The 14,138-nt window shown below is 37.1% G+C and overlaps 2 protein-coding genes across 3 annotated transcripts in view; one reads left to right on the top strand and one right to left on the bottom strand.

Annotated features, from left to right (window-relative positions):
- Nucleotides 1-14,138, bottom strand: part of UBAC2 (UBA domain containing 2) — an 87,949-nt gene that overhangs the window by 35,585 nt on the left and 38,226 nt on the right. The window lies entirely within an intron of this gene.
- Nucleotides 1,780-12,416, top strand: GPR183 (G protein-coupled receptor 183). Its single transcript, XM_059466097.1, has 2 exons — nt 1,780-1,845; nt 9,531-12,416. The coding sequence occupies exons 1-2, from the start codon at nt 1,805-1,807 to the stop codon at nt 10,633-10,635; spliced, it is 1,146 nt and encodes a 381-aa protein (XP_059322080.1). The 5' UTR covers nt 1,780-1,804; the 3' UTR covers nt 10,636-12,416.

The raw sequence follows: 14,138 nt of genomic DNA, 5'->3' as shown, positions 1-14,138 counted from the left end.
TACTGCCGTTGTTTTATAAAGATAAAACAATTCTGAAGCAAACATTTCCTTTAATAAGAAGCTGGGGTACTAATGTCAGCCCTTGAGCAAAGACATGACTGCATATCTCAAAATTTCCCATTTCCACAGCAGACCTTGGGCGCTGGGCACGGAACCACACTGTGGTATTACTTTGCGTACATATGAAGCAAGTTCCCTGTGCGATTTCCCTTTAAGCAGTGCTGAATTCTCATTACTTCATTGAAAGCAATTTTAGTCTCTGATAAAGCTGAAAAATTAAAAAATTATTCAAAAACAAGTAAGGAAAAAAAATCCAGAATAAGACTGGTAAGTTTTCCCAAAGACTGTCTGAATGCGATGTTAGAAGATGAATGCTCCATTAAGACTGAGGAGCTGAAAGCCCTAGACAGAGCCTTTCAGCTCTTTGGCATCTAAGGGGAATCAAGTAATGTGTACAGGGGGAGTTCAACACCAGAAAAATCAGTGTGCAGTCTCAACCAAGTGCTCCAAGCAGGTACAAAAGTAGCTCACAAGGCTCTATGTTCTGCTATAGCAAAAACATTTCCTATAATACAAAGTAACTTTGCCATTAGATCTGTGTTTACTTTAGGTTTTCTGATGAGATGGACGTGTTAGCAGAGATCCTATCTCTCTACACACCTTAACCACTACAATGTCAGCCAACACCTGGGCTGTGAACACAGCCCTAACATTTCCAAGGAGGCATCCTGCACTCTGCATGGGTTGGACCTGCCAAAAATAACCTTATCATGCCTTGTTGGTTGTTTAAAATTAGGTCACCAAATGAGGTCATGAAACAGTCCTTTGCAGTCATGAATGATCAGTATCAGTTTTTGGGGAAAAGCCCAGGTAGCTCTCAACCACAACCTCTAACAGCAAACAAAAGGATTTTCCATCTGCCTCTTAACTCCAAAACCCTCTTAACACAAAATTTACCTCTTATATTAAGACTTCTTCACCCAGAAACAAAGTTATTTCAGGTACAAATGGGTTAACTCAAAATTTGACATTCCATTCCTTTCCTACTCCTTAGCCACTCATTCTTGTCAATATTATTTTAGGGGAATCAGATTTGTGTCTTAGAAGCTTTTTATCTTTCATGTATTTACCTTACTATATTATTATTATTATTATTATTATTGCTGCTTAAAATGTAATAAACAGCTTACAAAGGCAGACATTCTTACTAATCTCTCAAAGTCTCAGAGTTCTTTAACTCCCTCATACGTTTTTGAAAGGCATTTCTGTAAATCCTCATCATTATGATACTAAAACCGTGCTGGGAATGTCCACAGGCGTTTGAGGCGTCTTCTTTAACACCACATCTCGGTATGTCTCAGTTTTGAGGTTTCCTCATGCTGCATCAGATCTCCTCGGTAAGAAGTTGTTCTAAGTATGTACTGATTACACAGCTCTTTGCTGTAAATTAAGGTATTTTAAATGCAGATGGCATATAAACAAAGTTTTTCTCATACGAGAGGGATTTTAGTCGGTCAGCAATTACTCAAGTAAACCTCTGGTAAAGTCCCTTCTGTGAAAGTCAGTAGTGCGTAACTTCAGGGGGGAGGTGGAAGTGTTGTTTCTAATTACTCTCTTTGAGCAGACTAATTGCAAAAGGATCTAAAATAGATGCTTTCACATCCCATAAAACAGTAGGCAGCAAATCAGGGCTGGGTTTTTTTGAAGCACTTGAAAAAACCCTACCCCTCCCACAAAAGACTCACGTAATCACTCTTGAGAACAATGAGCAAGGGTAAACCTTCTCAGTCAGGCCATCCTGTCAATGCCCTTAACTGCTCAGAGGATCCAAGAAGCTACAGAGATGTAAGTACAGAAAAGAACTAACTTTTTACTTTTTTCCTTTGCCACTGAGCAACAGCAAACAATTCCAGAAATATTTCCTTTTTTGCATTATACTGGATATTTTCATGTGGTAGTAAGGATAAATGAGCTTTGTATGGGAAAGACCCATGGAAGAAATTCTCTGATATTTTATATTCCATATTAATATGCTGCTAGTTAGTTTCAACTTGAAGGATCTGTTGATCTACAGCATCAACAAGCTATTCCAACTCCTTTCTCATAGTACAGCCTTCTGACAATCACAGGGAAAACATTTCATACTGCCTTAACTTAGGCAAATTTTTAGCAACACTAATTTAAATTATACCAGTGCAGAAGTAACTACTGTAGAAGTAGTAAAGGAAGCACTGAAGCTCTAAAGTCACTGAACCTCACAGAATAATAGTAAGAGAAAGCTTTAAAACAAATCCATACCGGGTTGAATGCATAGCTTGCTTTTATCACATGCATTTCTTGTCTATGAAAACAGCCTTCATTATCAGCTTGAAAACTTCTCACTCTTCTCATGTCTGAACATTGCAACAGAGCATTTTAAGAGCTCAAAGTTTTATGAGCTAATTCCTCTTTTAACTTCTAGTGCACATTTCTTTCAAGGTTTTTAGAAGGCATTCTTCTTCAGAATTGCAATGACCAAATATATTTCTCCTTATTACTGCTCTTTAGATATATTACAAGTGGTATGATTTTTGTGCACCTTCCCAATTTAAAAGGATACATTTTTCCTATTATACTGGCAAAACAAGACAGACTGTTCAACAGACAGAAACTAAACTAAACTATCTTTTATCTTAAAAAGTAAGAGAGTACATGCCTTTGAGCATAAAATACAAGAGATCTGTCAAACATTTTCATGAAGGCTCCTGAAGACACAAGGCAATTGAAAATTTACCTGGCAATTAGTTTTTAAGAGCCCAAATATTGTTTTTTTTCTGGTCAAAAGACTCAGGAGCATGTACAGAGAATAATAAACTTAATACAGAAGCTATAATCTGAAGCTGTAAATCTTAAAATTAAATATTATACCTGTATGGGTTTCATGTAACACAGAAAAAAACCCCAAACTCAAATCGGTGTGCATGTTTTCTAGTAGTAAAATACAAATCTTCATTTGAATACTTTTTTCTTCTGCTAGAAATAATGTAATTTCCAGTGGCTCACACTTTTATTCTGCTTATTTGCTCCAGTTTTAGGCTCTCTCCTTTTTACATTTGGTATACCTAACAAGTGTAAACTGAAGGGAAGTTAATCATCTTAGCATCAGTACAGCTCTCCAAATCAGTATGTATTTTAGGCAGAGATGATTTATGTTAGATAGGTCTCACACTTTTTGTAGAACACATCATCCTTGTAAAGAGATCCAACAGATAAGACCAGGGTGCACCCTTCAAATGAATTCCACTTTAATTAGTTATGCACTTCAACTCAACTCCTTTTATTTCCATCTCAATTACTATAGTTTGTATTATTTTTTAGCACCAAATATAACTGTCATACAAAATCTATAGTAATGGACTATAGACTATATAAAGATCCCACAGTGTTGTGCACTTGCATATTCTGTTAAGCAGCTAAAGAATATTCTCATTCTTTTTAGCCACTGTTAAGACAATATGTGGCATTCTCTGACATGTGTGTTACAAATTTGAGTTTACTATGCCAATAAATTTGGATCTATATCAAAGAGGGATAAAAGCACTAGCCTGGAAACTGTCATCAAAATTAGCTGTGGGTTTTGACCTGAGGACTCGATCTTCAGGTCATCAGGCTGACTCACCGGCCTTTAGAACACAAACCTCAACAGTTTTGGAACAGAAATTAACAAACAGCACTAGAAGCATATGAGTGTTAAAGTGTTAGAAAGAAAGAGGAAGCTTTAGGACATGTCTGTCTCTCACCTCAGCTTTTATTAAACTACATGCAGTCCCCAGCTGCCAGTCCACATATACTATATTGTGCACCTTAGGTATATGTTCTTTCTATTTTGACAAGGTGTTCTGCTATGCAATGCAGCACACACACTTTTTAATACACATAGCTTAACTGAATCAAGCCCTTTTCTCAAACAGAGAACACTCTTCAACAGAGATCACCTGTACAGTAAAACTGAAATACAAACAGTAAATATGACTGCTCAACAGGAAAAAAAAATAGTTTTGAGATTAAGAAAAAATCAAACCTACAAAAACACAGCACTACATATTTCCCATCTTCTACTATTTTAAAACAATGTAAGACCTACACAGATTATATCTATAGAGGACTGTAAGATCAGAGAATCTTGCACAGAAGAGAAGTCTCTTTCCTGACCATTCCTTTAAAATAATTTATACTCTCCTTTAAAATAATTTATACTCTTTATGCAGAGAAAAACAACATTAACCCTCAATATGATTTGTTAAGGAAATATTGTCCATCTCATAGTGATTAAACCATACTATGTATCAAGAGCCAGTAGAGATCTTTCTAATGAACTGCTGTGCCTTTTCAACAATATAATTAGTAATCTTAAATTAGCAACTGGACCTGGGACATATGGACCAGGGATTCATCTTCAAAGAATGAAAATTATGAAGAGACACAGAGAAATCACACATTAGATTACAATAGAGTAAAAGGCTTCTACATGTCCCCTGTTCTGCCGAAAAGACAGATGGTGCTCCTCAGCAGAAGCAGGAGATGAGAACAAGAATAAATTTCATTTAGCATACAGAGAGAGCTTTGTACCACTGCTTGCACACAGTCCCAACCCATGTAATCTAAGGTGCAACACTGCAACTGTTGGCTCACAGCTTAAATCTATTCTTCTTAACAGTTAAATGTATGTAATATTATGATACTATATACAAAGCTCATCACACACAAACATGTCTGTGAAGCAGAGGTGTGGATTACACAGTACTTCCAGACTGGGGTCACCATCCTGTTCATCAAACACCTTCTGCTGTGGGGATTAAACACAAAACAAATGTATAAACATAAAACAAATGACTGATGCCAGTCAAATGTTTTGACACAACATGAATCTCCCACACAAGCTATTTTGCCTTCTTTGATGAGATTACAATATCAGTTTAGAAAGACATCTGCACAGATTTCAGACATGCTAGATTTTGTAAGCAGCTTGCCATTGTGCTGTGAATTTTTTCCCCAGAAGGATGCTATGGCTGTGAAACATCAAGAACCACAGAGAACAAACCAGTAGCTGCCTATCTAACAAACCTCATAAGTAATTGACTAAATAAATTTGCTGGTCAAAAATGCAAACACAGTCCTAAGATTTGAAAATGGCAAGGGAAAGAACATTATAGAACAACAACCTGCACTGGTTGCAAGCTTGGGCATAGTATTTAACGGTAAAATTAATTTTAAAATCTCCCAGACATAAGGTCCTCCCAGGTCAAAGCAGAGAGCAATGGCCATGCCCTTACACTGGAGATATCCTATGACAGTGAATCAGAGAAATACTCCTGGAGCAGAGTGACCTAACTTCACAAACTCCCAGTGCACTGCTACACAGCTCTATGTTGCATACATAATGCACTGAGCAGAAAAGGCAGGGATGGAGTGGTGAGTTTGCCTCCAGGCACAGCAATACCAAGAGGCATCTGGAACCCCAAGTCCTGTGTGGGACACAGCTGCAGTTAGAACACACATCACAGGATCATTTCACCTTGTAGTGAAATATTTGAGAAGCTTACCTCGAATTGCCTAAACCATGAGATTCTGTAAAGAGACTCAATGAAAACAGCAGTTCCAAATTAATTTTAGAGACATATAAGACAGAGACACACATTTTTTTAACAGAGAAGTACTGACCAAAGACAAGAATACAAAAGGGTAATTTGCTTTCTCTTCAGTTCTCCAAGACAAACAGCATCATAGAAAGTATGCTTAAAAGAAAAGTTACCAGAATCCATACACAATAACTAAAATAATATAATCTAAACTACACAGATGATTACATTAACTAAGTGGTCTGTGTCACTGAGTGTTTATAGACTCAGAAAATGTGAACACCTGAACAGCCATCTTTACAATACAGATATACAGACAGGAATTCTCAATACTTTATACCTTAACATTTTGGCATGCAACTCTAAGCCAAAAACCAAACTGGTAAGGGATATTAATATTATCTTTCTTCCAAGTATATATTTCAAAGTAGTATAATTAATAAACCTAGAAAGCCACTGGAAGGGTCTTTAATCCAACAGTCTAGAAGAGCAAAAGTTTTAATAGTGATTCTAGAGTTTTAGAGTGATTCTAAATTCATTGGTGCATCTGGATTTGGGACAGTACATGGCCATGTTCTCATGAGTTATTCAGGCACACAGCTCATTAAAACCGAGTCATGTCCAGCTAATCTGAGGTTTGCAGCCGTAAGGATGTAACATTCTCCATTTATTCTCCAATAATACAAAACTCACAAAAAGTATTCAAAATGTTCTTTTTTAAGATACATTCTGTAGAGGATGTCATATGATGTATGTGTAAGTGGATCACTCAGGATTGCTGCCAAGAAATAAACAGCAACCTGACACAAGGAGTAGGTTTTTTAAAAAAATATCTTATCTTACTTAATAGTCCAGACACCTTTCAGGAAGAAAAGAAAATGCGAAATACCTGCTGAGATGAATGGAGTTCATCCAACAACAATTAGAGTTCAGAAGTACAAAGAAGTTATCACAGCTTGGGTGATGCATATTATGATGGATGGTATCAACTTTATCATCTGTTTGGGCCACAAAACAGATAAAATCTCTCCTTTTTTTTTTTTTTTTTTTTTTATGAATATTTTCAGGTACTGTAGCACCTAAACACCTTGGTGGCTCTCAAAAATGCCCACACATACCTACAGGTAGATAAAACACTAATAGTAATCTACAGCATTGTCAAATGTGCTCCCTACATTAACAGTCAAAATATTTTGGGGATAACAGAGGATGAAAAAGAATACTTTTTGCCCCCAGGCCTGACTCCCACAGCAGGCAGAAGAGCCTGCCAAAGAGCACAGCTTGGCTGACTGCATACTGCCCCGGAAGATCCATGAGCTGTGCTTCTCCAGCTTTCTCCTCATCCATTTGTGGCCAGTTTGTCCTGCCATGGAACTGCTCCCAACATATATCCATGCTAGCACCATGGATAGACACAAACACTTGTCTCAGCTAGGACTCCTTCTCAATATAGCCACAATAATATATGAGGAGGAACAAGCTGTTTTGAACAACAACTTCTGGATTAATTTATTACATTAAAGATCTAACTTCATAGCACAAAATTAGGTAACATGCAATTTATGAAATTCTACTCTTGATGTAAAAAATTACACATTTTACTGAATATACAGGTTTCTTCCTAAACCTGTTCATACAAATACATGGTTCAATATATTTGTAAAATAGATATTCTACATTTTACTAATGTTTCTAGAAAGACATATGAATGGATGTGACAATTATGTGCACTATTTTTGAACCTAAATTATTACAACTTCAAAGCAAAAAAACCCCCATGCACTTTAAATGCTGTAGCTAGTTACTGCAATTGAATTGTTTATCACAAATCTTAGATTATCCTTTCCTAAATATGTTGAAAAAATTATTTTAACTTAACTTCAAGAAAGAGATTCATAGAAGATAGATGTGATGCTGGGAGTGTGAACAAGAATTAGAAGCATTTAAATATGAGAAACAAAACAAAATACCTCACCGACTCATATACAGGTACTTACATAAACCCACACCATTTTATGCAAAGCCTGTTACACTTAGGTAAAACAAAATCCATCCTAAACACTTCTGCAAGGGAAAAGATGGGAGGAAATCATACCAGAACTACACTCAGGGTAATAACTACTGCATTAATCAATCACCAAACACACTAACACCAAAATAGCATGAACAATCCAGAATTAACTAATATAAAATTACTGACATTCCTAAACCTGCACTACAGTTGGACCAGATTGGTTCCTTTATTCAAGGCACAGAACTCCCAATTCAGATTTGACATACAACCCTGAATGCAGTATCCCCATGTCTTGAAAGACAGCACTTACTTTACAAATACCTAAAAATCAGAACATTGCACATCTGTCAGTCAGAAATTACTCACCTGTCTTCCCTCCTATCTATGGAATGCAGCAAACACACACTTAATGTACTACCTGGAAGTCAAATCTCTTCCTTAAACATATAAAGTAACTAATTTACATATTTTAATACACATCATCCCTACCTGCAGGTTTACCATTTACAGAGAACCATTAATTGTGAACATCCTGAAATAAGCAGTACAATCTCCTCAAATCATGAAAGAAAATACTAGCCTTTAAATGCTTTCACAAGTTAGTACAAGGATAATGAATGCTTTCTAAAATGTGTGTTTTAAATCCCTTAAAATTGAGAGGTATTTCCTAGAAAGAGTTTTTGCAAGTGCAACAGGCTACAGTTGCTTGTAAATATTGTGTGTTGAATGACAGATGCTCAGAAATAACATAGACATGTTTATTAAAGGTACAAGACAGACTCAAAATTCTAATTACAACAGCTTTTATCTTCAGGTAGTATTCTTTGTTAAAAGAGAAGCAATCTTGTTTTGATTGCTGTTTAAATTCACAAATGGGGCCTCTAAGAGGCACCCTTTTGTAGAACAGCTGCCTGAGGAGTAACATGAGATGCTCCATCCTTTCTGAGCTTCATGCTTATACTACACAACTGTCAGGTAACAGCAGACCTAGGAAATGTTTGCACCTTGAGCAGTGTCAACAAAATGGGGTTCTTCCCATTTCTGAAATTCTGCTGGATTATTTTAAAACATTTTTCAGCCCCCCCTAATCACTGCCACTTTGCAACTCTTCTATGCTACTTATTACTGTTCAGATTAAAAAATTTCTAAAATCTACTAAATTGACAAAGTGTAAAATAGTTCACCTGCACTACCTCTCTTTAGCAGGGTCACTAAAGAGTGATTAAAGTAGTAGTCTTAAGAATTTATGTATGCAACAATATTTGAATTAGATTCCAAAAGCCAATTCTTAAACTTAGAATTAAACAAGTTGCTGTGGTAGGAGTCTATGATCTTAAAGGTCATTTCCAACCTAAATTAATCTGTGATTCTATTATAATGTCAATATAGTAAGAGTGCTGAGAAAAAAAAAAAATGTTTCTCTAAACAAGTTAAAGCATCACAGTGTGAATTTTTAGCAACAAAAATTCTCTTAAAACTAACTAAAACACATTTAAAACATTTTGTCTGCTTGTCTGATCCTTTGAGACTGCATTTGATGCTTTATCATGTAGTTTCTTCAGACTCCTTTTTCCCCTCAAGGTGCTTTAAACAGTCTCCCAACTCCTGAGTATCTATAGACTTTACTTCCAAATATATTACATCCCTGGTTTACTACACTGTTCCCTGTCTGATTTTCTTTATTAGAGAGGCAATTTGGAACAAGAAAAAAAAGCCAAAAGGAGGCATCTGTTTGTTTGTTTTCAGATAGAGTCTTGAAAAGTATTTCACAGCAATTAAGTTTCATTTCATTTTTTTAGTCTTATTTTGCAACAGAGGCTCTCCATTGTTACATAGAAGTAGTTTATCTGCATTTCTTACAAAATGTTCCCTTTTGTTGTTTTTTTTTCTCATGATAGGTCTACTGAGCTTCCTGCAACAACAGTGGTGGCAGAAATGGACCTTTTCACAGCCTCTGAGACCAACATTTCCACCTGTGACTTATACGAGCACAAAGACACAGCACGGATATTATTGTCTGTCTTCTACGGCTCCATCTTGATCCTTGGGTTGCTTGGAAACACCATTGCCCTCACTGTCATCTTTAAAAACAGGAAGAAGATCAACTCCACTACCCTGTATTCAACAAACCTCGTCTTCTCCGACCTACTCTTCTGCATTGCCTTGCCAACCAGGATCGCCTACTATGGCATGGGCTTCCACTGGCCCTTTGGAGAGGCGCTGTGCCGAATCACCGCGCTCCTGTTCTACATCAACACCTACGCAGGCGTCAACTTCATGACGTGCCTGAGCATCGACAGGTTCTTCGCTGTCGTCCACCCCTTCCGATACAAGATCAGAAGGATTAAATATGCCAAGGGCATCTGTGTCTTTGTCTGGTTTCTTGTATTCAGTCAAACTTTCCCATTACTTATACAATCCATGTCACAGAAAGAAAATGAAAGGACTACATGTATGGAATATCCAAACTTTGAGAAAATAGAACATCTACCACTTATACTTCTTGCTGCCTGTTTAATAGGGTACCTTATTCCTCTGGGGATTATTCTATTTTGCTACACTCAAATCAGCTGCAAACTTTTTCAAACAGCCAAGGAAAATCCACTGACTGAAAAATCAGGGATAAACAAAAAAGCCATCAATACAATCATATTCGTAATTATAGTGTTTATAATCTGCTTTACTCCTTATCATGTTGCAATCATACAACACATGATTAAGAAACTTCAGCGAGAACCCTCGTGCAGTGAAACGAAAATTTTCCAGAAGTCACTCCACTATACTGTATTTCTGATGAATTTTAACTGCTGCCTAGATCCTTTCATCTATTTCTTTGCATGCAAAGGATACAAGAGAACTGTACTGAAAATACTGCGACGACAAGTGAGTGTATCAATTTCAAGTGCTGCCAGGTCACATCATGAAGAAAGCTCCCGTGACGCAGGAGAAACGCAAATGACGGTACTTGCTAAAGCCCCCAATGGAAAGCTACCTGAAAAATAAACTCTGTAGTACTTCACAGTGAACCAAGACTAAAAAGCCAGGGTCCACAGCAAAAACTCTTAGTCCTCCCCTACAGCAGCTTAAGTAAAATTCTGTTTCTCAGGATGTCAGAGAATCAAGGAGTGATGGACTGAAAAATATTTGTCACAGGACAGCAGGAAAACTCAGCATTATAATCTTCTTGCTGTATCCTTTTGACTGATCTCTTATTTTTTCCAGGAAATATGCACCATTGAGGATGTTCAGATTCCATGCTGCACATACATATGCCTGGATGTTACTAACTCAAGCAGAGCCAAATCACAGTTAGGACTGAACACAAATATAGCTTACAATTCAACCAACTACAACCAGAACACCTGAAAATTTCAAGACCTCTAGCTGAGCTCCATTTACAGCAATGGTTTTGTTGGACCACTCACACAGACATAGGAAATAAAATTTTGAGATAAAATGGACAACTTCTTTGCTCATTTGCCTATGACAAGTTTATAGCTCTTTGGAGGTGAAACAACATTTTACAATATTTGGAGCACAAATGCCTTATTGAACAATTCACATAGAAAGCATTGTCAAATGTAACACAGGAAAAGCTAATGAACTGTTTGGTTCTTCCCAACACTGAACATCTCCTGCATGTAAAATCACTCATCTTCACAAGGTGTATTATCTCTTTACTCCTTTTCCTAAAGGAAAGCTTTCCTTTTTAGTGTATATTGTAAAAAGTCACTCTCTACTCCTGTTGTATATAGATTATTTATAAACACGAATTGAAGCAAGAGACTGTAATATGAAAACTGCACCATTTCAGTTAAAAGAACAGTGATACAGTGTTCTTCAGAACTTCTGCTGAAGTCAGCCAGGGATATAAGACAAATGCTTTAGAAACCTGAATAAATGTTCATAGTTCAGACCATTCAAAAAGTATATTAATGGATTAATTCTGATGGTGTGAGATGGCTACCTCTCTTTAAGCACTGTTTACCTGAAAGATCAATAAATGAGAACAGCAGAACTAGCAGGGAAAGAACAAGTTTTCCCATCATGCCTTCATACAGCATATCTGGGATCCCCTTAGGCATGCTGAAATCAGGAAATAGACCAAATGACTTAAACACATCCTGCTGGAATCAGCTCAATACCAGCTGAGAATCCAGGATGTAAGCCCTGGGTTCCTGCTGATGTGCCCTTCCGTCACGTTTCAGCTTCCTTCCCTACTTTATTCCTGGCACATCTATCTTTTCTTTAGTGTTCTATCTTATTAGTATGCCTTCACTGGCCAACACAACTTGGTAACTCAACCAGGAGGCTGTGATGGAAAATTAAAGAGTGCCTGATAATCATCAGTAAAGGCTATGCCACATGTTAGAACAAATTTTATTTATTTCAGCTGTATCTTTCTGACATTGAGGTTGTATTGGAAGTCAAACAAACATATTACATTTGTTGTCTTTGCAATTCCTTCCTTCCTCACATGCTGACCCCTGCCTACCTGCAAACACGGAAGGGCTGTACCTGACAAGCAGTACAGAAACATTAAATTAACCATTAATATTTTATGGCAAAGAAACCACAAACCCCCTATATTTCATACCACTTAGACTGCCAAAATTGAGTTTCTAATTCTAAACTACTAATTCTCTCTTTCCTAAATATAAAAGACACTATGCAACACACTGCAGAAAAGCAGTGCAAGAAGAATAACTTATCAGAAGTTCTACTTAATTCTGTATATTCTAGTGGTTCTGTTCTTGTCAGCTTTTTTAATAAACTATTTTAAAACATTATTTAATAATGTGTTCCTATTGAATTAAGCAAATGGTAACCAGATAAAATCATAGACCACTCATGAATACCTAGAAGTGGTAGAAATAAAATATATGTATTGTTAACATCTCACTAGTACAAGCTTACTTTATTCTGCTAATGTCTAGGCTTTTTGAATTTTTAGCATGCATTTAATCTAACTATGATTATAAAATCTTAACGACAAGAAGCCTTTTTTATATTTGTCTGTAAAATGTAACTTAAGTATGTATTAAAACACCACAAACAGCAGGTAACTACACTTTTCTAGGTGAAGATGTCTACTGAACATCTTTCTCTACCCCATTTTCTCATATTAGCAATTTTGTTATTTTCAATATTGGATTTTGTTTCTAAATCACACCAGCATTCTCAAACAGCTAACACTACATCAAAATACTGCTCTAGCATGAGTCCAGTTAGATGTAGGTCTGAGAAAAGCTACTTTTTTCTCATTATTTAAATGTTTCTCAAATGAAGAAGAAACCAATAAAATAAAAACTTTTAAAAGCTAAGATAAGCTCAGTTTCCTGACAAAAGTCCTGCAAGCACTGACATACAGATGGACAATGACAACTGACATCTCTGGCAGCTGATGTCACTGTTCCTCCTCACTCCTTGTCAGGATGCACTCACAGCTCAAGCACACTTGTGTCAATGAGGAGACTCTTTTCTGTCATCTGCCAAAAGCAGCAGTGAGGGATTCACTTGGCTTGGGACACTGCACTGAGGCAAAACATTTAGAAAGCATCTGTCCTGCTCCTTGTACCAGCTGTGGCATGGGGCTGGCAGCCATCCTCAGAGAGATAGTAACAATTTGCTGCATGGGAGCAAAGGAGAACAGTGAGTAAAAAGTTACAGATGTTCTCAACTGGTTTCCTCCATGATACCCTTTATCTAACTTGTGGCTTGAAGTAGTGTGAGCTTTGCAAGAAAAAAGAAGCTGTTTCTTTAGGGGAAGCTTTTCACACATTGTAAGCATTGTTCCTTTCTGTGTGAAAGGCTGGTATATGGCCACATAGACCTGGGGCTCTTTCATGCTTTTCACATACAAATAAAGCAACTGACAAGTAGCAATAGGTTAAATGGCATGCTCGCTGTGAGGATCTGACTGGAGCATTTCAGAAAAACTGGGTCTCTATTTGGAGGGTGAAGTCTAGCCAGGATCTTGAAACACATGTTCTTGAAAAAACAACAGAATCTCTTTTATCTCTAAACTTTGGAGTGTCAGTTGCTAAGAGGACTCCAACTCTGTGGAGTCCCAGTTCTCGTACTAATACTGCATGTCCACTGCTGACATCTCTCTCAAAACCTGCCTGGTAGGGAATGTGACAGAGCATATAGGAAACAAAAATTATGATGGTGGCCAACTGGTACATTTTAGCTGTCTCTAAGTCCAGAAAAGAAAGCTGGATAGGCATCTACTGTCAAACACATGATCAAGTAAAGGTGCACCATGTGAAAACTCCCAAAACACGCATGTTTCCAGCAGAAGAGCATCTAGTACCTTCATCTTTTCTTTCACTGAGAACAAAAAACTAAACAGGAATAGTGCAAGTACCCTCAGCTGCCTTGGACTCTCAGGTATTGAAGACTAACTGAAACTGTGGAGATAAAGAAGGCAGTCTTCTGCGGCTTACAGTCCCAGCAGAAGAGGACACGTATCTCCCAGAGGATTGCTGTGTGCCTGTGAGGTC

This window comes from Ammospiza nelsoni, chromosome 2 (genome assembly GCF_027579445.1).
Source record: "Ammospiza nelsoni isolate bAmmNel1 chromosome 2, bAmmNel1.pri, whole genome shotgun sequence".
NCBI classification, from domain to species: domain Eukaryota; kingdom Metazoa; phylum Chordata; class Aves; order Passeriformes; family Passerellidae; genus Ammospiza; species Ammospiza nelsoni.
The sequence above is the reverse complement of the archived record's forward strand: the minus strand, read 5'-3'. Positions and strand labels throughout refer to the sequence as shown.

Coding starts and splice junctions, on each gene's coding strand:
- GPR183 (XM_059466097.1), top strand. CDS start 1,805: ATGCCCTTAACTGCTCAGAGGATCCAAGAAGCTACAGAGAT. Junction 1,846..9,530: donor ATCCAAGAAGCTACAGAGAT/GTAAGTACAGAA, acceptor TTCTCATGATAG/GTCTACTGAGCTTCCTGCAA.